Source organism: Spinacia oleracea, chromosome 3 (assembly GCF_020520425.1).
Source record: "Spinacia oleracea cultivar Varoflay chromosome 3, BTI_SOV_V1, whole genome shotgun sequence".
Taxonomy (NCBI): Eukaryota; Viridiplantae; Streptophyta; class Magnoliopsida; order Caryophyllales; family Amaranthaceae; genus Spinacia; species Spinacia oleracea.
Window position 1 is genome coordinate 109,120,846 of NC_079489.1, and position 22,645 is coordinate 109,143,490.

At 41.5% G+C, this 22,645-nt stretch overlaps 1 protein-coding gene across 1 annotated transcript; it reads left to right on the forward strand.

Annotated features, from left to right (window-relative positions):
- Nucleotides 1-20,440: 20,440 nt before the first annotated feature.
- On the forward strand, nt 20,441-22,374 carry LOC130469954 (uncharacterized). The gene is made up of 3 exons (XM_056839498.1): nt 20,441-20,695; nt 21,323-21,898; nt 22,300-22,374. The coding sequence occupies exons 1-3, from the start codon at nt 20,441-20,443 to the stop codon at nt 22,372-22,374; spliced, it is 906 nt and encodes a 301-aa protein (XP_056695476.1).
- The last annotated feature ends 271 nt before the right edge of the window (nt 22,375-22,645 follow it).

The window sequence follows — 22,645 nt, forward strand, 5'->3', positions numbered from 1 at the left end:
TAGTATGGCCCAAATAGGATAGAAAATATGGTCTGCGTACCATTAATTTGAATGTAAAATTGGTCTAATGCGCCAAAGTTTTTCATTTAAATATGGTATGCGTACCATCAAATAGTTGTAATTAGTTTAATTATAGCTTATCCTATTTGAAGAAAATGGCGCCTCCCATGGAGAATTCAAGACGAAGTTTCCAATCCATTTTCAAGACGGACTTTGAAGTTGAAGCTTCAAGATGAAGTCGGGCAATACTAGATCACATTTATATCTTATGCATGTTTTAAGTTATTTATTGCTTTAAATATGTCTTAATCATGCATGAGATTATGGCTTGATTCTGTTGCATGATTAAGGATTTTAGTTCACTTAAAATCTAACCAACATAGTAAGAGACTTAAGTTCCAAACTTTAAAATTGAGTTAAAAGGTGCCATGCAAAATAACACTTACTTGGATAAACCTTTACATCAATCTTAGTAATAGTTTTCCGCCTAAGCGAGGTGTTACTTATTGATCCTAAAGGGGTAAGGTACACAAATAATTGTGAGTACATATTAGTTTTGGTGAAACTCAACGATATAAGTAAGGAGTCATTTTATGTCGTGGCAAACGGGATAGGTTTACCTAATAACTTCTTAGACGTGCCTATCAACCAAGAGTAGTTTCTAGACTATTACAAAGGCTTTGCTTACCTAAAATATTTTAGAATTGAGTCTAAATACATAATGTGCTTAATTCTTCAATGATTTAAGGATCTTGGAATCATTTTATTCACACCTGCCGGAACAATAAACTCGAATAAAATGCCAATAACTTGTTCAAATTTCATGATTGCTTTAATTTTCAAGTTATTACTCATGATAAATGTTTAGACTTTTCATGCTTCAATGTATGTTTTAATTATTGTTTATAATTAAATATCTTGCACTGCAGTAAATCCTTTTAGAAAGGTAACAGTAAATTTCCTCGATTGGTAGTGAATCCAAGAATGATTCACGGAAATGAGAGAAAATGAGCATTTTAAAATGTACGTTTCTTTTAGCGACTTTTATGGTTGTTTTCGAGTATCAAAGTCGAATGGCAAACCGATTGGTGCTTGTGAATTCAAAATACAATGTAGTTTTGAGATCATAAAGCATTGAGTTTAAACGATCAGCTTTACCAATGGTTAACAACCTAATATCTCTTATCCATTTAATTCTCGAATGAGTCTAGTCCCTAGACATTCGAATAGATCGATGCTTAGAGAACTTTAGAAGCTTCTGGTAAGATCATCTAGTTGAAACAGAATATTCAACATAAATAAAATGGTAAGAACTCTGTTGGAATGACATCGGACATGTCTAACAAAGTATAAAAGTCAACACTAGAGAAGTTAATTCTTAAGACTATAAGAAAGGGTACAAGAAATAGGAAAACAAGGAACAAATGAAAGGAATTTACGATTCCGTTTCTACCTATAAGTTTATTTTTAAAGAAAAGGTAACCTAGCAATCAAACTTCCTTGGTATAATATACCGCTTGAGGTTCTTACTTCGGTAATAACTCAAACAATGGAAGCTAGGCTACACTAATGACCTACAAGTGGGAAATGAAGCATGGCAATGCTACATTAGTTGTAGGGTCATCTGGTTTGTTTTAAGTCCTTTCAAGGCTGGAACTTAATGACTATTTTGTTCCATAATCGGCATACCTAAATTTCTGTTTTCAAACACAGAAAGACTCACATTCAAGAAAGACAAAAACAATGTTTGTTTGTTATTTGGATGAAATGGTCATTTACGGGTTGAGTCAATATTCTTGATTAAAACAAACAACTCTTTAACAACAAGAACTTTACTAGGTTCATATCAATCTCTTGATTTGAGTTCCACTAACCTTTAGCATTGTTGCTTAGACCATGTCAACAAGTTAACATTCAAAAGCTCTATTTTTATGGACTTTTGAAAGTTGGTTGATTTCTAGATCATTCAAGACAAGTTAGTCTTACTTGTTGAAAGTAACAAAAGATATGAATTATTGTTAGAACCCCTAGACAATAGAGTTCAACGCTAAAGAAAGATTTTATGACTTTATTATCTCACCTAGATTTGAGTGAATATTGGTTTATTTACTCAAAGTGATATAAGTTTGAATCTGTTTGGCTAGTTCAAAGATTCAGAAGTATAAAATCCACTTGGTAAGAAATAATAGAGATCTAGGTTAGATCATGTTAATGATTACTTGAGACAAAAAATGATCATCAATGATTGTGTGTTGTAATTTCACGATCTAGCTCCATAAGATATGGCATATCTACGTTGAAATGATTGAAGTCAATTAGTACTTGATTCGATCAATGATGAATCATAAAGAATTTTCCTATAATTTCTAAACAAAATGCTCAACTACCACCAAACTAAACCAAATTCGTCAAAGCTATTGAAAAATAATTTCAGAATATCTTTTTATAATATATCTAAAGAGTTCCTAAACTCAGTGGGAGCTTAGTGTTTGTTATTCAACAAACTAAGGCCCAAGTATAAATATATGTTTCATTGTGATTTATTCAAATGAGGCACAAGGGTATTATTTCTACCACGAATTTTTGAGAACATAATGTTTGTTTGCTCGAAATAATGTCCTTTTGGAGATTCATTTCCAAAATGACAAGTGGGAGAAAATAGACCTCGAAAGTCATCGAGGAGAACAACAAACATAAACGGACACTCTGGAGGCTTTTAGAAGTTCTTCAGAAAATCCGAACACTTATTCGTTAAGGACTTTAGAAGTGGCTTTAAAGAATAGACGTATCTTAGAAGACTTTACAAATGCTTCAAGGAGAACAGAATATTCAAAGGACTTTCAAGTGGCTATTGATATTCTATTTGTTTGATGTTCTATACCCAAGTAGGAATAGAGTTCAAGTCACTGAAACTATGATATTCTTCTATTAGATAGTGAAGAAACATGGAGTTCAGGTCACTGAAGCTATGCAATTCTTCAATTAGATAGTGAAGAAACCTACAACTTGCAGTCAAACTATTATCATGTAGATTAATGAGTTTGTGACTTATAAGAAAGCTATGACGAAACCTAGATTCCCTAAAATGGTTAGAAGCCATATATAGACTCAATGTTTTAAATGGTTAAAGGCCATAAAACATAATCAATGTTTTGATGACAAAATAGAAATTTGTTAATTTGCAAGAATAGATTTACACCTATTGGTTGCGAATTGGTTTTAAGGATAAAAACCATCAAACATGGAATTGTGTTCACACACAAAGCTAGATTAGTTGCTAAAGGTTACAAGCAAATTCATGGCGTGGATTGTGTTGAAGCCTCATGCATAATCTTAATGCTCAAGTCTATAAATCAAGCAATGATTGCATATTGGTACATATGGCAATTGGATGACAAAACGTATTCCTCAAACAAATGTTGGAAGAAACTATGTACATGGCATGTCATAGGATTTGTGGATCCAAATAAATGCTTGAAAAGGAAAGCTAGCTTATGAAATCTAAGTACAGGTTTAAGCAAGCAATTGGGAATTGAAACTGTATTTTAGTGAAGCTAATAAGTATTTCAGTTTCATAAAATGCACATGATTCTTATAGATATATAAGAAGTTTAGTGGGAGTACGTAAAACTTAATTGGTCCTATGTGTATCACACACATATCTCTCTATTGTAAAATAACATTCAAATGCTAAATGACTTAGATTTGAAAATTATTCATCAATAATGGACCAAGGCGAAACTTATTACATAATGGGTATTAAGATCTATTTACAAAGATCTTATAATATTGTTTTGGATTAAGTAATGGCAAACTAAATCAAACACGAAAGACTCCATTGGAGACATTCGAACCATATGAATAAATCTAAGTAAAGGATGTTTGAACTATGTATAAGCATTTACTAAGTTAAACATCAAAGGATCTAAGTGAGATTCTTAACCTATATTATATATCAAAGAATTTAGCTGGATTTAGTATCTACTGAAACTAAATGAGCTAAAGTTACATGAATAGAATTCAATTGGGAATTATTCTGCAAAAGAATTTATCATGTATAATATGATATGAGGATCGCCAAAAACGTATCGTATGACTTTAGGCATGATGAACATATACCAATCTCTATTGATCTAAGTAAAGATGAACTAGATTGAGATCAAGAAAAACTTATGGTACTTAAAAAAGTACATAAGAGTAGTTCTTGATTCAAGGAAATAAAGATATGCTAAATATTGATGCTACACGCATAAACACTGGCAAAGGATCAAGCAAGATTCCTTTGGAGTTAACCATTGACAAGGACGAGCTAAAGAGCATCGCGTTTTGAAATGGCGACATGGATTGGAGACCATGAGTTGTTGCGTGGGAAATTAAAATAATAATTTCTATGTTCTGAGATATAGTTGGAAAGTCTTCCGCATATTTGTGAACTGCTTGGATAAGTAACCAAACAAAGCATCACTAGCAACGTAAATAGTTGAAGTAAAAGTACTTATTGCCTAAGAAGCAATAAAACAGGGTTGTTTAAAGTTCTTCACTGAACTTTGGTAGATCACCTGTCTGCTGGCTTGATGGTTCTTCATTGCAAAATGCGTAGAACCACTATTGTAGCAAGAAAGACTAGATCAAAAAATAAACATACTCAAAAGATCTTATCATCTATCTCGAAGAACATTCGATGAAAAGGATATTAAGATTGGCAAAGCATGATAACTAAACCTATGCAACAAGTGAGTAACAACACTCACATTGTAGCGCTAGAAATCAAGCATAGCTTCGAATTAATGAACTGTTTTAAAGATGGGTTAGAGGCCCATGGTTGTAAAACATTGGGGTTGAACATTTATCATATATGAAATGTATTTTCATATTCCATTTAATCTTGGTTTAGTATTAAATGATGAGTCCCTTCAAATTGGCGATATATTTAAGATAGACTGTCAGGACTAGTCCTGTTGTGGGCAAAATTACCATGCCAATGTGTACCAATAAAGGTACGACACGTGGCACGTATTATGCCCCAAAAGCAAACCATACGACTTCTATTCTGATGAAAAAATACCTGTCTAAATAATGACTAAATATACGTACCGGTATTCACGTACGTATAAATGTATATATTCTCATCTATACATAAGCAGTGTATACGGCCAGTACTGTATGATTGGCACAAAGGCCCAAACAGCCCACCTATGCCTTAAAAGGCCAGAAAACTGTAGGAGGAAAGGACACGTGTCCTCCTCTCCTTTCTCGGCCAATCATGAGAAAGGAATGTTAGGTTATTCCAACAAAAATCTAGTACTATATAAAGCCCCATTTCCCTAGAAAAAGGGGTCACAATCAGAATACAATCAAGAACATTTACTGCTCTGCCTTCTCTCTACTTTCTCTCTCTAAAAATATACTCTTGCTTAAACATTGGCTACCGGAAACCTCCAAGTCTAGTCTCCCAGAAAAACCCCACTACATTTGGCGCCGTCTGTGGGGAGGTACGGTAGTATGGAGGAGCAACGACAGGAAAACGATGCTGGGCGGCCTATAAGGGTGGAACGGCCACCTCTGGAAAGGGAAACACCGACCGAGCAGCAGCATACGCCGGCTCCAAGAATCACTGGAGATGCCGCCCAAATTTTTGCAGCAGGGCATACACCTCGTCATGCCACCGAGGTGGAAGTGCTCAGTGAGGAGGAAGAGCAGGCAAATCGCACTCCCCCTGGTGGGCACCTAGATCCCCAATCAGGCACAGTAATGGAGGAAAATCCAGACATGCCCGTGTCTGTGGGTCCCCTACGAGCCATCTTGGCCGAGTTTCAAGCTGATATGGGAAAAACAGTCAACGCTGAGGTGCAAAAGAGCATGTTGATTTACACCACCACAGTAGCTGCCAACCATTGGAGGCCGGCGGATAACAGGCCGTCATTGTCCCTGCGTCCCACGAACGTCTGGACCAGGCAGACGGGCGAGGATGTCAGGAGGCGGCTGCCAGCAAATCAGGCCTTGTCTTACCTACCGCGCCGACTGCCTCAACGGCTGGTCGGCGAAACGTCTCGAGGACGTGAGCAGCCACACGCAGAGCAGGTGCCTGATTCCGAGTCTGAACTTTCTGATACTTTGTCAACCCCCATCATGCCGGATAGAACTCTCCCTCATCCAACTTACACGCACCTGAGCCAAGCACGCCCAGGGGCCACTCGTCCAACTCATCAAACTCGCCGTCGGGATTCTTCCCGGCGAGAGCCGTACTCAAGGTACCAAGATCCTGTGTACCACATTCAGGAGGGGGTGTCCAACATGGCCCTGGGACATTCCACCCGTTTTGCAGATAACATCATGGGATCCCCGAGGGAGCCCAAGGTTAAGCCGCCCAACATTGATGCCTATGATGGGACTACAAATCCAGACATGCACCTCTTAGTTTACCGCCATCACATGTACGTTCAAGGAACAACTGACTCAACTTGGTGTAAGTATTTCCCCGGTACTCTCAAAGGAGTAGCATCTAAGTGGTTTGAGAGGCTTCCACCTGGAACCATTTGCTCTTTTTTGGAGCTCGAGTTATTGTTTTCTACCCAGTTTATGGCTCACAAGGAAGAAAAGAAGACGAGCATGCATTTGAGTCGAATTCAGCAAGGGAAAGATGAGTCTCTGAGGAGCTATGTGAAAAGATTCAACTTAGAGGCAGGGCAAATTCCAGATTTGCCGGATGGTGTTGCTTTTGATAAATTCATTAGAGGGCTTAAGAAGGGCTCATTCAAGTTTGATCTGGTAAAGAAAAGTGTGCGGACCATGGCAGAGGTGCTGGACGAGGCCGAGGCCTTTATCCACGCGACAGAAATTTGTAGCGTCCCGAAAGAGCCTCGGGGAAGTGATACCGCTGAGCCGGCGGCAAAAAAAGAGAAATTTGAGAAAAAGAGCCGGCCTAATGGGACCTGGGCTATTGCAAAAGAATCAGACAGGGCTCCCGGGGAGGATGGGAACCGTACTAACCCAGAGTTTGTGGCTGTCATATCAGGAGGGTTGGCCGCCGGTGGTCCAACCATGAGGGGCCAGAAAGATTATGCCAAGCGGCTGGGGCAAGTGATGTTGTCCAGCAAGGCCACAACCTACCCATTTCCAAAAGTAGAAATCGGCGAGGCCGACCGTGGAGAAATAGTCACCCCGCATGACGATCCGTTGGTGATTGAGTTAAAGGTCGCTAATCTGAGGGTTAGGTGTATCTTGGTTGATACAGGAAGTTCGTCAGACATAATTAGTCTAGAGTGCTTGAACCGGCTGCAACATGATTCCTCAAAGATCGAAAAAATCCACTATCCCATTATAGGCTTTGGAGGTAGTGTCATCCACCCAGTCGGCATTATTTCTCTCCCTCTGCGAATGGGAAACAAAAAAGAATCTCGTCAAATGGACGTCCGTTTCCTCATAGTGAAAGATCTGACAGCATATAATATCTTCTTGGGGCGTCCTACCTTGAACAGGGCAAAGACTGTTATTGTGACTCACCTGATGCTTCTTAAATTTGTCTGTGATGATGGGAGTGTCAGCACCATACATGGTGATCAGCAACAAGCTAGAGACTGCTATTTAACCACCTTGAGTCCGGAAGCATGGGGGTCAGGTGAAGAGAAAGACACGTTGGGAAACAAACGAAAATGTGGCGACACACAATCCAAATCCCTGAAAGAGACGCTAACTATCTCAGTGGCGCACATGGAAGAAAGACGACCAGAGCCTGTTGGGGCTCATTTCAATGTGGTATTGAATACAGATAAGCCAGACAGAGTAGTGCCCATTGGAATTCCTCCTGACGACCCGCTGGCGGCAAAGTTGGTCCACTTATTGAAAGAATTTGAGGATATCTTTGCCTTTACTGTTGAAGAAATGCCGGGCATTGACCCTGCCGTGGCCGTCCATAAGCTGAATATGGACCCAAATTTTAAACCGGTCCGTCAAAAGAAAAGGAACCATGGGGAAGATAGAAATCAGGCGGCAGCGGCGGAAATACAGAAGTTGATGGATATAGGGTTTGTTCGGCCTAGTCAGTATCCCGACTGGGTTGCTAATGTGGTCCTCGTCAAGAAACCAAACGGCACCTGGAGGATGTGTGTTGATTACACCTACCTCAATAAGGCATGTCCCAAAGACAGCTTCCCACTGCCAAAGATCGATCGGCTTGTCGACTCCACGGCGGGACATGCCACGATGAGCTTCATGGATGCATACTCAAGATTTCATCAGATCCCCTTGTGGCCTGACGACCAGGAAAAAACGTCATTTGTTACGGAACAAGGCCTATACTGCTACAAAGTAATGCCATTTGGGTTAAAGAATGCACCGGCCACCTTTCAGCGTCTTATTAACATTGTGTTCACCAAACAGCTCGGCAGAAACATTGAAGCTTACATCGATGATATGATTGTGAAAAGTAAGCTGCGGGTGTGAAGGGGTCGAAAAAAAGCGCGAGGCTAATGCGTGACCTTGTCCCTCGTGGGTGTGACGATTCTTTTTATTCAATCAAGTGTAATTGGATTTCCTGTGAGTTTACACCCAATTGACTAGTAATATAGGAGTCGCCATTCAGTTTTTAACGACAATGAGAAAAACTGACAAAACCCGGTTATCGTGACATAAAGGGAGTGCAATTATGTTTGACCACGACGGCCGTAGGTTCCCTTGTGATCCCTGGTGTGGGGATCTCTCAATATACACCCGCAAGGTAGAAATTGAGGGTTCGGGGGACTGTAACTACCGAGAGGAGTACTTCGCTCGTCGATAACTCCAGAGGCAGGATATCCTTACTAGCTCAGCATAAATAATTGAAGGGACATGCGTTAACTATTAAACTAATCTGAGTTGATTTTAGCAATATGCAACATATAATACTAATTCGATCGTGATTATCTGATTTAAATAGCATTAAGGGACCTAGCATGATAATCCGATTTCCCAAAAATATCATATTTGTTAGGCGTGATAGAACAATCAGATTAGGTTAGTTTAACAGTTCATAAAAAGGGCGAGGAAAGCAGTTAAATCATCGAAAAGGGACACATTACGACGCACCCTTGAGAGGTGCGTCACGGTTCTCAGAAAACTAACCACTTTGACTTTGTTATTTCTCCTTTTTATTTAACGAATCTCAATTATGGGACAGGATACGTTCTGTTCGATTTATGGATCGATTGCGACAGAACGCGTGAACAATTTCGCAGCGAGAGGCTTAGGCTAAGGGTTGGAGTCAATACTTAGAATATAATTGTGTGTTGTTGTTTCTTTTCACGTCGAATTTAGGGGTCTATTTATAGGGAAGAGTTCGTGGAAAGATAGAATTGCAAAGTTCTAATCCACAAAGAATTAGGAAAAAACACGTACCCAGGTATTTTCAGCGCCCAGGGCTGGGCGTCAAAGATTTCGGCGCCCAGCTCTGGGCGTTGAAAATATGATCCAGGCAATTTCAGCGCCCAGGGCTGGGCGTTGAAATTGCTGTTTGGGCCGTTTCTTTGTCAGATTCGGATTCCTGAAATCCGTAGAGTTTGAGATTAATTCGAGTCTTTTAGCGCGTATCAATTTTATGACGGAATGCGTCTGGGCCTGTTACGAACTCTAGGCTCGTTAGGATTTTAATTAATACGTAACTCTTATTTCCGAATCCTATTAGGAATAGGATTCTCGCAGTTTTCTATCTCATTTAGGATTTTATGTTGGAGTGCAACACCTAATTCTGACAGGTTTCTATCCTTTATGATTTACCACTTTTAGAAGCTACCCTTTACGGGAGTTACTATTTTTAGCAGGTTTCCATAAATAGCAGGTTTCGGGTGAAATGAAAAGGGGAATCGAGATTCGTTTATTTTATAGGAGATGCGTTGTCAAGTGGAGTTTTTACGTCTTCATCATCGAACCTTTCCCTTTCGGGAATGGGGACAAAAGTAGGTGTCTACAGTTATCCCCACTTTGACTGAGTCTTGGAGTAAGACGATGGTCAAAGTATTAGACGGAGTGCGTCACACAAGCCATGGTGTATGTGACCTGTTTTGCGAGGGTCTCACGAGCCCCCGAGTGATAACATTTGACTTAAGGGTCATCACTTGAAGTGTCGACATATCCCTCACGTGTCATTGGGATTTGTCAATTGATAGTATAGAAACTTCCTCACTTTGTCATTGGAAGGATCTAAAGGTGCGTAGAAACTCCCTCACTTTGTCATTGGGAGTAGCTACAGATGTTTTCAAAATCAAAGCTGTAAAGTGTAATTGGGCCTGGTCAAGCCCAATCACGAGGTAAAAATGTTTTTAAAGATTCTCATTTTCAGGGCTAGCTAAACGAGAAAACCCCCTTGTTTTTATAGGACGTAAAACGAAGGAAAATCCAGCACCCTTGTTTTTATAGGACGTAAAACGAAGGAAAATCCAGTAAAAGTTATCGCTGCAGTGACTAAGGACCTGCGCGGTTTAATGGAGCAGACCCCGCCGGCTGAAGATGGCGAGCCTGTCCGCTAAGGGTGGACACCCCGTCCGATAGAAGTGGACGAATCTGTTTTTGAAATTTTGAAAATAAGGACCTACGCGGTTTGTGACGTAGACCCCGCCGGCTGAAGATGGCGAACCTTGTCCGCTGAGGGTGGACACCCCGTCCGATAGAAGTGGACGAATCTATTTTGAAATTTATTTTGCTTTTTTGAAAATAAGGACCTACGCGGTTTATGACGTAGACCCCGCCGGATAAAGATGGCGAGCCTGTCCGCTAAGGGTGGACACCCCGTCCGATAGAAGTGGACGAGTCTGTTTTGAAGTTCGTTTGTTTTTTTTGAAAATAAGGACCTACGCGGTTTGTGACGTAGACCCCGCCGGCTGAAGATGGCGAGCCTATTTTGAATTTGAAGACTTTATTTTTCGAAAACTGAGGACCTGCGCGGCTAGTGACGCAGACCCCGCCCGCTGAAGGTGGGCGAGCCCTGTCCGCTAAGGGTGGACGCCCCGCTCGCTGGAGGTGAGCGAACCTGAATTCGTCTTTTCGATTTGGGATTCGTGTGCCGCGATCTTGCCCGATTGAGGTGGGCAAGTCCCCATTTCATTTCTTTTCTTGTGATTTCTTTTGAGAATTTCTTTTCATTTATTCTTGTAGGAGCGAATTCTTTCGAGGGATGCTCGGATTTAGTTGCAACCTGAATGTGGGTTGACAACATGCTTAGACGGACCATTGTCTTGTGGTCATCATCCTTTATGGTTTTGAGTTAGTCCTTACGGCTCAATTTTGCCACTACCTGGGTCCTTGATTAGGGGACCATGTATAAGTATCAACGGCGACCTTTGTATTGAGGTCGTAAACCAGTTCTTTTTCTTTTGAGATTATCCCAACACGGGACTTTGTACAGCGTAGTCTGGGAATTTTGTTTTAACCTTGCATACCTTTTTTGAAATATATATTTTCTTTCGAGCCCCCAAGCATTCGTGCTTGATGGTCATTTCTTGTCAAAGAGGTTCCTTGGGGATACGCATTTTGTAATGCCCTTGATCGTGTTTTGGGATCGTGCTCGTAAGTGCGAGCGATCTTTGTAGTGGTGTGCTATTCTTGACGAAGTCGTGAGGTGCGACTTTCAGTAAGGAAATCGGTAATTTTTGAGTCGAATGGATGCGGCAGGGCCCAATAGAAGTTAGGGCCTTTTTTTGAGCCTGGGTTCATTTTCGGCGCCCAGGCCTAGGCGTTGAAATAATTCACGCCCAGGTGGGGCGTTGAAAGTGTTGTTTGGGCTGGTCTTTGGATGACACAGTCGGCCTCTTGTTCATTCGTTTATTTCACTTGGAAGTTCTATGTATTCTCTTCTCTTTTGTTTTTTCTTTATTTTTAGAACGTGATGATTTCCTTGAGAAGCCGTAGCCGATTGGTGGACTACGGTGCTTGTCGCTTTGGGGCGATTATTTTAAGGAACTGTTGCTTTTTAAGGCGTACAGTTATTGCAACAGTTGGGCGAGTCTATATGGCCCGATGAACATACCTTGAGGCGTAAGACTTTGATCGCTCTTGTATATATTTTTCCTTTTGAACGCGTTCGTGAATGATGATATGTATGTGCGAACGAGCGTTCATAGAATGGCTGTTGCGTGCGGTCCATTAATCAGTTCACTCGAATCATTTTTTTTTTGAGCAATGACTGATTTTGAATAGTTTGCTTAGAGGCTTGCTAGGGTTCAGGCCCATTCATGAAGTGGGCTTAAACATCGTGCCCTTTCAATTGTTCAAACATTTGCTTCGAGATTTTTTATTTTGTTATGGTTGTTTCGTAGCTTGGAGCCCCCAAGTATGCATGTTGGGATGCTTTCTTTTGGCGTACGATTTTTGTAGGTTCTTTCGAGAAATATGCCTTGGGGTTCCGCTCGTGTAGGTGCGAGCTATCCCTTTCGTGGTAGGTAATATTTTGCTACCTTTAATCCTTAATGTAGAAGTCGTGTGGCTTGCATTTTGAATTTGGGTGATAAGTAGTCTTTGCCTCTTTTACACGTGCTCTTGGTCGTGCCTACATTAGTGCAACATGCCTTACTCTTCTTTTAGACTTGTACCGTGGGACGATTGAACTTATGGTGCGACGTAGGCTTGTGTGGCCTAACGGCGTGTCTTAGAACATTCTTCCAGGTGTTGGGATATCATTTGCATTGGAGTATTTCATCATGCCTTGTTCAGGTGCTCGAATAAGTGTAGCACCTTCTGCGTGGGTTTGCACGGCTTATTACTTCGTTCGATGCGAGGATTCATAGGTGTTTCTTTCTTGTTTTTATATCAGGGCAAGATTTAGCAAGCAGAGATATTCAGCGCCCAGGCTGGGGCGTTAAAGATATCGGCGCCCAGCTCTGGGCGTTGAAAATGATTTCTGGGCAGAACTTTGACAGTTTTTTTTTGATTTTTTTTTTCTCTTTCGCTTTTGCTTTGGAACGATGTAGACTGTGTAACGGGCGCTTTATAGGGCGGGCGTTATGTGCAGTGGTTTGATCGGAGTTTTGGTGACTCGCGATTTTCAGTTACCCTTGTTAGTGGGGTGACTTTATATATTCTAAGTAGTGCTTTAGAATTTGGGAGGGGTTGTAGCCATTCTAAGGTTCGTTTTGCACGATTAAAGCTTAGGATTGAGCCCCTATGACATATGTATAGCATTAGCGTCGAGAATTTGCGACAAAATCGTCATTTCGAGCATTTTTTAGAGTGTTTTTCTCAAGCCCCCAATTGTAGCTACGGGATTGGCTTGGTGCTATAATGCTTTGAATATATGCATTCATGGTGACACGGATCATGAATAGTTTGAACCAGACTCGTTTAGTGCGAGGTACGTTCGAGTAGTGACCTGCTACTTCTCTCGTAAATGTCGTATTATGCGACATCGCCATGGTCAAGGTAGTAACATGTGGAAGTGTGCCTTGACCAAAAGTTAGGTGCCTTTCTTTACCCATAATCATATTTAAAAAATCTTTTTGACTCATTTGCAATTTTGAGATAGACGCATACTAAGCTTAAACCAACGACACTTTATTATGTTCGAAGAAGTCTTTAAAAATCATTTGAAAATTATTTAAAATCCGAGTCCTACTGTGTACAATCCGAGGTGTCCTAAGTAGGTTGACTTTATAGAAGGGTTCGTACAGGATTACATGAGTGAATCAAAATACTGTTACGATTTTTGGAATGCTGTCTAAGGATTTGTTGGAAGCCAGGGTGCAGGCGTCAAGATATACTTGTGCCCGTGTGGCACATGCTTTGGGCTTTTAGGGCCATCTTTTCCAGAATTGCGGGAATATAAACCGTTTTCAAATTGACTTAGATTTACTTGGTGTATGTCTGTACAAAAGGTCAAGGTATACTTAGTTCTTTCCCTAGCTCTTTCATTTCAATCTTTTAGCCCCTAGTTGCTATTATGTCTTCCCTTTAATGATGCTTTTAGATTTCGATTTTAGATGCCCGTGTCATATGTCTGAGTAGGGTGAGCCTCGGTTAAGTGCCAAGTCCTATTGACAGTGTCTTATTTTTTCCAAAGGGGATTAGCAAGCATTTGAATTACCATGGACGGGTGCCCTGAGTTCGAAGGAACGATGGGGCGACGCCGTAGAACAATCCTCTTTATTGCAAGCTTACTGCCTTTATTACTTGTTGGCGATTATGACTGTGTCTAGTGGTGAAAGAAGGTCTTTAAGCGAACGACTATGTCTAGTTGTGAAAGAAAGTCTTTAAGTGAGTTAGTTCGCTTTAGGGAGGGTCAAGTCGAGTACTTTAGAGGTCATGGACGCTTGCGTTAGCCCCCATTCAATTGAGGCAGAGTGATCTTTTGAGTCTTGGCTAAGTGCCTAGGAGTGTGAGTGCTCCTTCTGGCAAGGGTACGTGCCCTTATTATTTTTCGATGTGTGCTCATTAATTTGGCATCTTGGTGACTTGGATTCTTCCTTTGACTTAAATTTTTCTTTCGACTTGGGTTGCAAGTAATTAAATTTCAATAAGGGACTTCTATTTTTATTCTTGTTATTCTACAGGCTTTAATATTTTTGCAAATTGGTTGGACCGAATCATGGATTGCCTACGTATCCGCCTTAAATAGATTTAATTTGGAATCAGGTCTTGCGTAGTTCTTAGCCTAGAAAATGGTTTCTTAGAATGCCGAATTCGATAAGTATGTTCTGAGATGGAAACATATTATTTGAAACGGTAGAATAAGTGAAGTTTATTATTATTTTAATCTGTTGCTTTGCCGTAAGCCAAAAAATTTGTTTTATATATTTTTTTTTTGAGTACATGTATTTTTTGGTGGTACGTATATCTGAATACGTGCTGTACCCCTCCAAGTGTTCGTTATTTTCCGTTCTTGTGCGGATAAAATGACGAGCACTTCTGGACAAAATTTTAGCAAGCAGAGAGATTGAGCGCCCAGGCTGGGGCGTCAAAGTTTTCGGCGCCCAGGTGTGGGCGCTGAAAATTATTTCTGGGCGGATCTTTTTTGGTGCGCTAAATGCTTCTTTTCTTTTTAGACTAACTTTAGAGGCGCTTTGCAAAGTTTCTTTTTTATTATTCACATTTTTTATTTTTACGTTGAGCGTAGAATGTACTCTTCATTTGTCTCTTTTTTATTTGTGACTCAAGACGGCTTGAAAGATGGGTTGAATGAGATAGGATAAGTTGTATAGGTATTAGTCGAGCATGAGGATTACATCAACCAAGGCCAATGAATAGCATGGGGACGGTTCAAGGGTATATCAACAGGACGTATCCAAACAAGTTATAAGGTCATTATGCTAATGGTGGCGTAAGAGCAGGTTTGGACTTTGGAAATGATGGGCATGACGCACGTGCAATGGCCGTGCGTGGTTTGCGGTTGATAACAAGTTCAAAAACAAGAGTTGAGGTAATGGTTTCTTGGGTTATGGCAATGAGAACATGGATGGGCTAAATGAGCTGAACAGGGACCCCAGAGCGAAGGCGTTTAAGAGCATAAGGATTGGAAAGGGTAGACATCGTAGAATTTTATGATTTGGATTGGTTGACTCAATTCTTTTCCTTCGTTTACTTAGTTAAATGTTGCACTACGGGATAAGTATTCCCTGGCTTGCTCTTTTCGCTCTCCCTTTTCTCTTTCTATTTTTTCTTTCTTTTTCCTTGGGATTCCTCCCCAACATAAATTCTTCAATTTTTAATTTGGGCTAAAAGGTAGATGGTTGTGGTCTTTGAGTCACGAGGCGAGACTGAGTGAGCCTCGTTTGGTAGGCCTATAGTGGACCTCTAATTTTAGTAGGCCTAGGGTGGACCTTTAAATCATCTTACTTTGCAAGCGTATTTAGTCGTTTCTTTAAAATGTGCAAATAGCGTAGATTCAAAATGTTATTGTTACCTTATTGAATTTTAACGAAAGAATTACATCGAAAATAATTTTTTTTGCTTCAGATTCCAGTTTCTGGGATTTAATTGGAAGTTTGATTTAGACTCGAACTTTCATTAATTTTTCTGATTATAACCCGTGTATGAATACAAGGAGGTGGCCTAGACTCAAAATAATGACGTGGCGTAAGCCCATAATACTTGACCAAGCGACTCTCAGACTTGGGCTAATTGGACCATAACTTTCGTTGATTGGCACTTTAGATTTTAACCCTTGGGTGTTCATTTGTCATGCGCCATTTTGCTTTAATGTTGGCAAGGTAGTTAATTGGGGAGATCGAATTTTTATTTTTGCAAGACTAGAATCATTAGTGCGGCTTCTCTCTTAGTATGTATTGCTTTACCCCAATGGTAGCTTTATGGTATGCCGATTTGGGTATTTTCATGGTTGGTCATGTTGCATTCATGGAAAATCTTTTAGTCCGTACTTAGTAGTATTTCAAGGAGCGAGTGACTTGAGAGGACTATGATAGTCGTGACCCAATGTGATTATAAGCCTTGGGGCCATTAATTTTTTCTTTGCCAATGGTATTAACACCTTAGGTTCACTTTGGGGGTTGTGCGACTATGGGGGAATGATTTCCAGAATGTGACCATTTCCATTTTGCAAATACTATAATATATTCTTTTTATTGGTGAGAGAGAGTATTGAGGCCGTGGATTCCTAGCAAGGGATGACAATTACATATGGGTGCTCATTGATTTAAATGTTAGGAAGGGAGACTCAAATATGGTTTAACCTTTTAACTTGCAGAACGACACCAAGCATTAGGACCGATTCTATGGATAAGACAACTAAGACTTAGGATTTGGATTGTATTTTGGCATAGCCTAGTCTAGACTCGGATTTATTTGAACATTTATTTTTTTTGAAGACTTTATTCGAACATTTATTTTTTTGAATACTTCGCCCATGTGACATTTAAGGTTTAATTAGCATGCTCGGCTTTGGTGCCGAACATCGTCGTCGTAGGAGGCCTAACAACGACACAAAGAGTTATTTATTTTTTACAAGTCGCTTTTAGAATCGAGTGCTTTTTCATACGCCATCGTCGTCGTAGGAGGCCTAACAACGACACAAAGAGTTATTTATTTTTTACAAGTCGCTTTTAGAATCGAGTGCTTTTTCATACGCCCTCGTAGCAATTGTGTTTACGAAAAGTTTTTTTTTTTGCTACGTATTTTCTTTATGCGTGGGCACCGAGGCTGCTGTGCCTGACCAAAAGGCAAGGCAACAACTTCAGCGCCCAGCGAGGGGCGTGAGAAATTCTGGCGCCCAGCCAGGGGCGTTGAAAATTCGTCCCTGGCTGGTTCTCGTTTTCTGTCTTCTGTTTATGCGACTTCGATTTGCGTGCTTGCCTAATAACGTCCTTTACGCGTAGCAGCGTTTGTGGGATTCGTTACAGGCCATCCCGAGCGTCGCTTATTTTTGTGGCGATCATTCGGGTTTGCGGAACACGTATTTCGGTATAACTCTTTGGCAAATTAGTCTACGAATGTTTGGGAAATTTTTAAGGTCGTTGGTTTTCTAGGATAGTTTGTCACACACAATCACATATTTCGCTACACATAACTACATTACAAACATGGATTTGAAAATTAAATATGCCACGTAGTTTATGATAGGCTTCTATGGGTAGTTTATTTGCGCCTGGCTTGGTACCGTTTCTATCGTAGATCCAACACATGCCCCGGTCGAGGTAGTGTCTTCAACAGACGAATTTCGCCCAAGAGGCCAACTCGCAAGTGCAAGCCAAGGGGGCATGCAGGCGAGAGGGACCTAATGAGCGAGCGATTGGGTTCGGGATAGGTGTACTACCTGCACAAGTACCGAGTGGGCAACATGCGCGGTGTATGCACCCCCCTATTGGCGAAAAAAGGTATCCTTAGTCCCAACTCCCGAGGGAGCCGAGATTCGTTATGCGGTTCTGCCCGTTCACATTAATATGCTGATTTTCAGGTCGTCCCAACTTGATGGGGAAATAAACGCGGGGTAGGATCGTTTCACCCTTCGGCTATTTTGATTACCTACAAGCACGAGTATTTCCTTCACTATCCCTAGTGGAGTCGCCACTGTGAGGGGGTCGAAAAAAAGCGCGAGGCTAATGCGTGACCTTGTCCCTCGTGGGTGTGACGATTCTTTTTATTCAATCAAGTGTAATTGGATTTCCTGTGAGTTTACACCCAATTAACTAGTAATATAGGAGTCGCCATTCAGTTTTTAACGACAATGAGAAAAACTGACAAAACCCGGTTATCGTGACATAAAGGGAGTGCAATTATGTTTGACCACGACGGCCGTAGGTTCCCTTGTGATCCCTGGTGTGGGGATCTCTCAATATACACCCGCAAGGTAGAGATTGAGGGTTCGGGGGACTGTAACTAACGAGAGGAGTACTTCGCTCGTCGATAACTCCAGAGGCAGGATATCCTTACTAGCTCAGCATAAATAATTGAAGGGACATGCGTTAACTATTAAACTAATCTGAGTTGATTTTAGCAATATGCAACATATAATACTAATTCGATCGTGATTATCTGATTTAAATAGCATTAAGGGAACTAGCATGATAATCCGATTTCCCAAAAATATCATATTTGTTAGGCGTGATAGAACAATGAGATTAGGTTAGTTTAACAGTTCATAAAAAGGGCGAGGAAAGCAGTTAAATCATCGAAAAGGGACACATTACGACGCACCCTTGAGAGGTGCGTCACGGTTCTCAGAAAACTAACCACTTTGACTTTGCTATTTCTCCTTTTTATTTAACGAATCTCAATTATGGGACAGGATACGTTCTGTTCGATTTATGGATCGATTGCGACATAACGCGTGAACAATTTCGCAGCGAGAGGCTTAGGCTAAGGGTTGGAGTCAATACTAAGAATATAATTGTGTGTTGTTGTCTCTTTTCACGTCGAATTTAGGGGTCTATTTATAGGGAAGAGTTCGTGGAAAGATAGAATTGCAGAGTTCTAATCCACAAAGAATTAGGAAAAAACACGTACCCAGGTATTTTCAGCGCCCAGGGCTGGGCGTCAAAGATTTCGGCGCCCAACTCTGGGCGTTGAAAATATGATCCAGGCAATTTCAGCGCCCAGGGCTGGGCGTTGAAATTGCTGTTTGGGCCGTTTCTTTGTCAGATTCGGATTCCTGAAATCCGTAGAGTTTGAGATTAATTCGAGTCTTTTAGCGCGTATCAATTTTATGACGGAATGCGTCTGGGCCCGTTACGAACTCTAGGCTCGTTAGGATTTTAATTAATACGTAACTCTTATTTCCGAATCCTATTAGGAATAGGATTCTCGCAGTTTTTTATCTCACTTAGGATTTTATGTTGGAGTGCAACACCTAATTCTGACAGGTTTCTATCCTTTATGATTTACCACTTTTAGAAGCTACCCTTTACGGCAGTTACTAGTTTTAGCAGGTTTCCATAAATAGCAGGTTTCGGGTGAAATGAAAAGGGGAATCGAGATTCGTTTATTTTATAGGAGATGCGTTGTCAAGTGGAGTTTTTACGTCTTCATCATCGAACCTTTCCCTTTCGGGAATGGGGACAAAAGTAGGTGTCTACAGCGGGCGGCACACATAGCTGATCCGAGGGAGACATTTGAGACTATTCGAGCTTACAACATGAGATTAAATCCTAAGAAGTGTGTGTTTGGGGTAACGTCGGGTAAATTCTTAGGTTTCTTGATTGATGAAAGAGGAATTGAAGCCAACTCGGACAAGATCTAGGCAGTAATTGATATGAGCTCACCAAAGACAGTAAAAGAAGTCCAGCGGCTCACAGGTTTTCTGGCCGCCCTGGGCAGATTCCTTTCCAAAGCCGGAGACAAATGTCACTACTTTTTTAGGGCAATCAGAAAGAAGGCTAAGTTTGAATGGTCGGATGAAGCCGAGGCGGCGCTAGTCAGATTAAAAGATCATTTGCACACCTTGCCTCGCCTTGTTAGCCCTTTGCAGGGAGAGACTTTATACATGTATCTTGCTGTATCTGAACACTCGCTGAGTGCCGTTCTACTGACAGAGAGGGAAGGAATACAGATGCCAGTGTACTTCGTCAGTCATGTTCTTCAAAATGCTGAAATTAGATACCCTACGGTGGAAAAATTTGGTTTAGCCTTATTTATGGCCAGCAAAAAGTTTCGTCCTTACTTCTTAGCCCACAGGATAGTGGTCTACACGGATCAGCCGCTCAAACTGCCTTTCACGAAGCTGGAGGCGTCAGGCCGAATGCTGAACTGGGCTATCGAGCTGAATGCCTTTGATATCACTTATGAACCTAGGAAAGACGTCAAGGGGCAAGCTTGTGCAGACTTTATTGTTGAAATGACGAGGCCTGTCTTTGACAAGAATACAAAGACGGTGTGGACATTGTAAGTAGACGGCTCGTCCACGCAGAACGGTTGTGGAGCCGGGATAATCTTCCAATCGCCAGAAGGGTACACTTTTGAGTATGCTATGCGGTTCAACTTTCAGGCGTCCAACAATGAGGCCGAGTATGAAGCCCTGCTTTGTGGCATCAAAATGTGTAAAGCGGCCGGCGCCGAAGAGATCTTAGCACTATCTGACTCTCAGCTGATTGTGAGCCAAGTCAATGGAACCTATGAGGCAAAGGAACCGACGATGGTTAAGTATATGCAGGCCGTCCACCAAGAGGTGGAACCACTGAAAAGCTTTGAAGTAAGGCAAGTCCCTCGATCAGAAAACAACCAAGTTGATGCCTTGTCAAAATTGGCTAGTTCTGCGTCTTGTGATACCCCTCGTCACGTGTTCTGGGAAGTAAAGGAACATAAAAGCATCGAGCAAATGGACGTAGAAACTCTGGACAGGACCTCCACATGGATGGATGACATAATTAACTTTAAAATGAATGGAGTATTTCCAGAAGACTCGAGGAAAGCGGCAAAACTTCAAAAGAAATGCTCTTGGTTTGAAATGTGGAACGACACTCTTTACAAAAAGGCCTACTCCCGTCCTTTGTTGAGATGTGTGACGCCTGAAAAGGGGCAAGAAATTCTAGAAGACCTTCACCAGGGACTGTGTAGCTCGCATATTGGGGGTAGGGCCTTGGCAGAAAAGGCACTTCGAACTGGCTATTATTGGCCGACTCTTAAGGATGATACAATCTCATTAGTCAAGAAGTGTGACAAATGGCAGCGCTTTGCTCACCTAATACACCGACCGGCTCGAGTTCTGACACCCATCACGAGTCTAATTCCGTTTGCTAAGTGGGGAATGGATCTCCTAGGCCCGTTCACTGCCGCCCCTGGAGGAAGGCGTTATGTCATTGTGGTTGTAGATTACTTCACCAAGTGGGTGGAGGCAGAAGCACTCAAGAATATAAAAACCAGTGATGTACGAGCGTTCATTTGGAAAAATATCATGACTCATTTTGGAATCCCACAGTCTATCATCTTTGATAATGGGCCTCAGTTTGAGACGCCTAAGCTGAAAGAATGGCTAGCGGAACATGGTATACACAGCTGTTTTGCCTCTGTTGGATGTCCCCAAGCCAATGGCCAGGTTGAGGCGTTCAAAAAAATAATCTCTGAAGGGATAAAAAAGAAGCTTGACGAGGCCAAGGGTCTGTGGGCTGATGAGTTGCCAAACGTCTTATGGTCAATCCGCACCACGGCAAAGAACTCCACCGGTGAAACCCCCTTCTTATTAGCTTATGGTGCTGAGGCCGTCCTACCCATAGAGATGTGTGAGCCAACCTTGAGAGTCATGCTATACGATGAAAATGCTAAATGGGAAATGATGAAAGTGGCCTTGGATCTCTTGCCTGAGGTTAGAGGAAATGCCGCCCTAAGACAACAACTGTACAAGATAAGAATGGCGAGGGAATATAACAAGAAAGTCTCTAACAGAGTGCTAAAGGTGGGAGATTTTGTCCTCCAAAAAATGGAATCCACAGGCCGAGCCAATGAACAGGGTAAGCTGACGCCTATTTGGGAAAGACCTTATGAGATCTATGATGAAGTCAGGGATGGAACCTACCGCATTCAAGATATGCAAGGCCGACCTATTCTGCGCACTTGGAATGCTGACAATCTCAAGAAATATTTTTTCTAGATATGTGCTAGATTTGTCTTACATAGAAGGATCTGTTGCTTAAGGGGCGACCTCTAATGGTCCTGATAGGGTAGTAATCACTTTTGTAACCGGCTAAAATTGCCATGCAAAGTTATAAATAGAACTACTCTACTTGTTTCATATCATTTATTACTCGCACGTCGAATACCAAAGCCTAATTGAATGACGGCCTGAGAAGTGGCCCAGATTAGCACCTATACATAACAAGACTAATTGTTTGAAGCCTAAGAAGTGGCCTAGATTAGCACTAAGTTGTAGGCTGATCACCTATTCAACTCTCACCTCAGCGGCACAACAGGCCTCAGGTTAACCCGTGTGCAAAAGCAGGGTTCCTGTCTGCTAACCGTTTAGTGGTACATTAGCATACATATTGGTTTACTTGCGTAAACCAAATCCCTAAATCACATACGGCATAATTAGTTGCCTGCGGCAAAAAGTAACCTTGGCACAAAGGTGGTTTCCTCAAAAGCCCTGCGGCAAGAGCAACTTTAAAACAAAGGTGGCTTGCTCAAAAGCCCTGCGGCAAGAGCAACCTTGAAACAAAGGTGGCTTGCTCAAAAGCCCTGCGGCAAGAGTAACCTAGGCACAAAGGTGGTTTCCTCAAAAGCCCTGCGGCAAGAGCAACCTTGAAAC

Bases quoted from the DNA above. Each gene is read 5' to 3' on its own strand.
- LOC130469954 (XM_056839498.1), top strand. From the start codon at position 20,441: ATGTGTAAAGCGGCCGGCGCCGAAGAGATCTTAGCACTATCTGACTCT. The intron at 20,696-21,322 runs GTAAAGGAACAT...GGAATCCCACAG, and splicing joins CTCGTCACGTGTTCTGGGAA to TCTATCATCTTTGATAATGG. The intron at 21,899-22,299 runs GTCAGGGATGGA...CTCTCACCTCAG, and splicing joins CTTATGAGATCTATGATGAA to CGGCACAACAGGCCTCAGGT.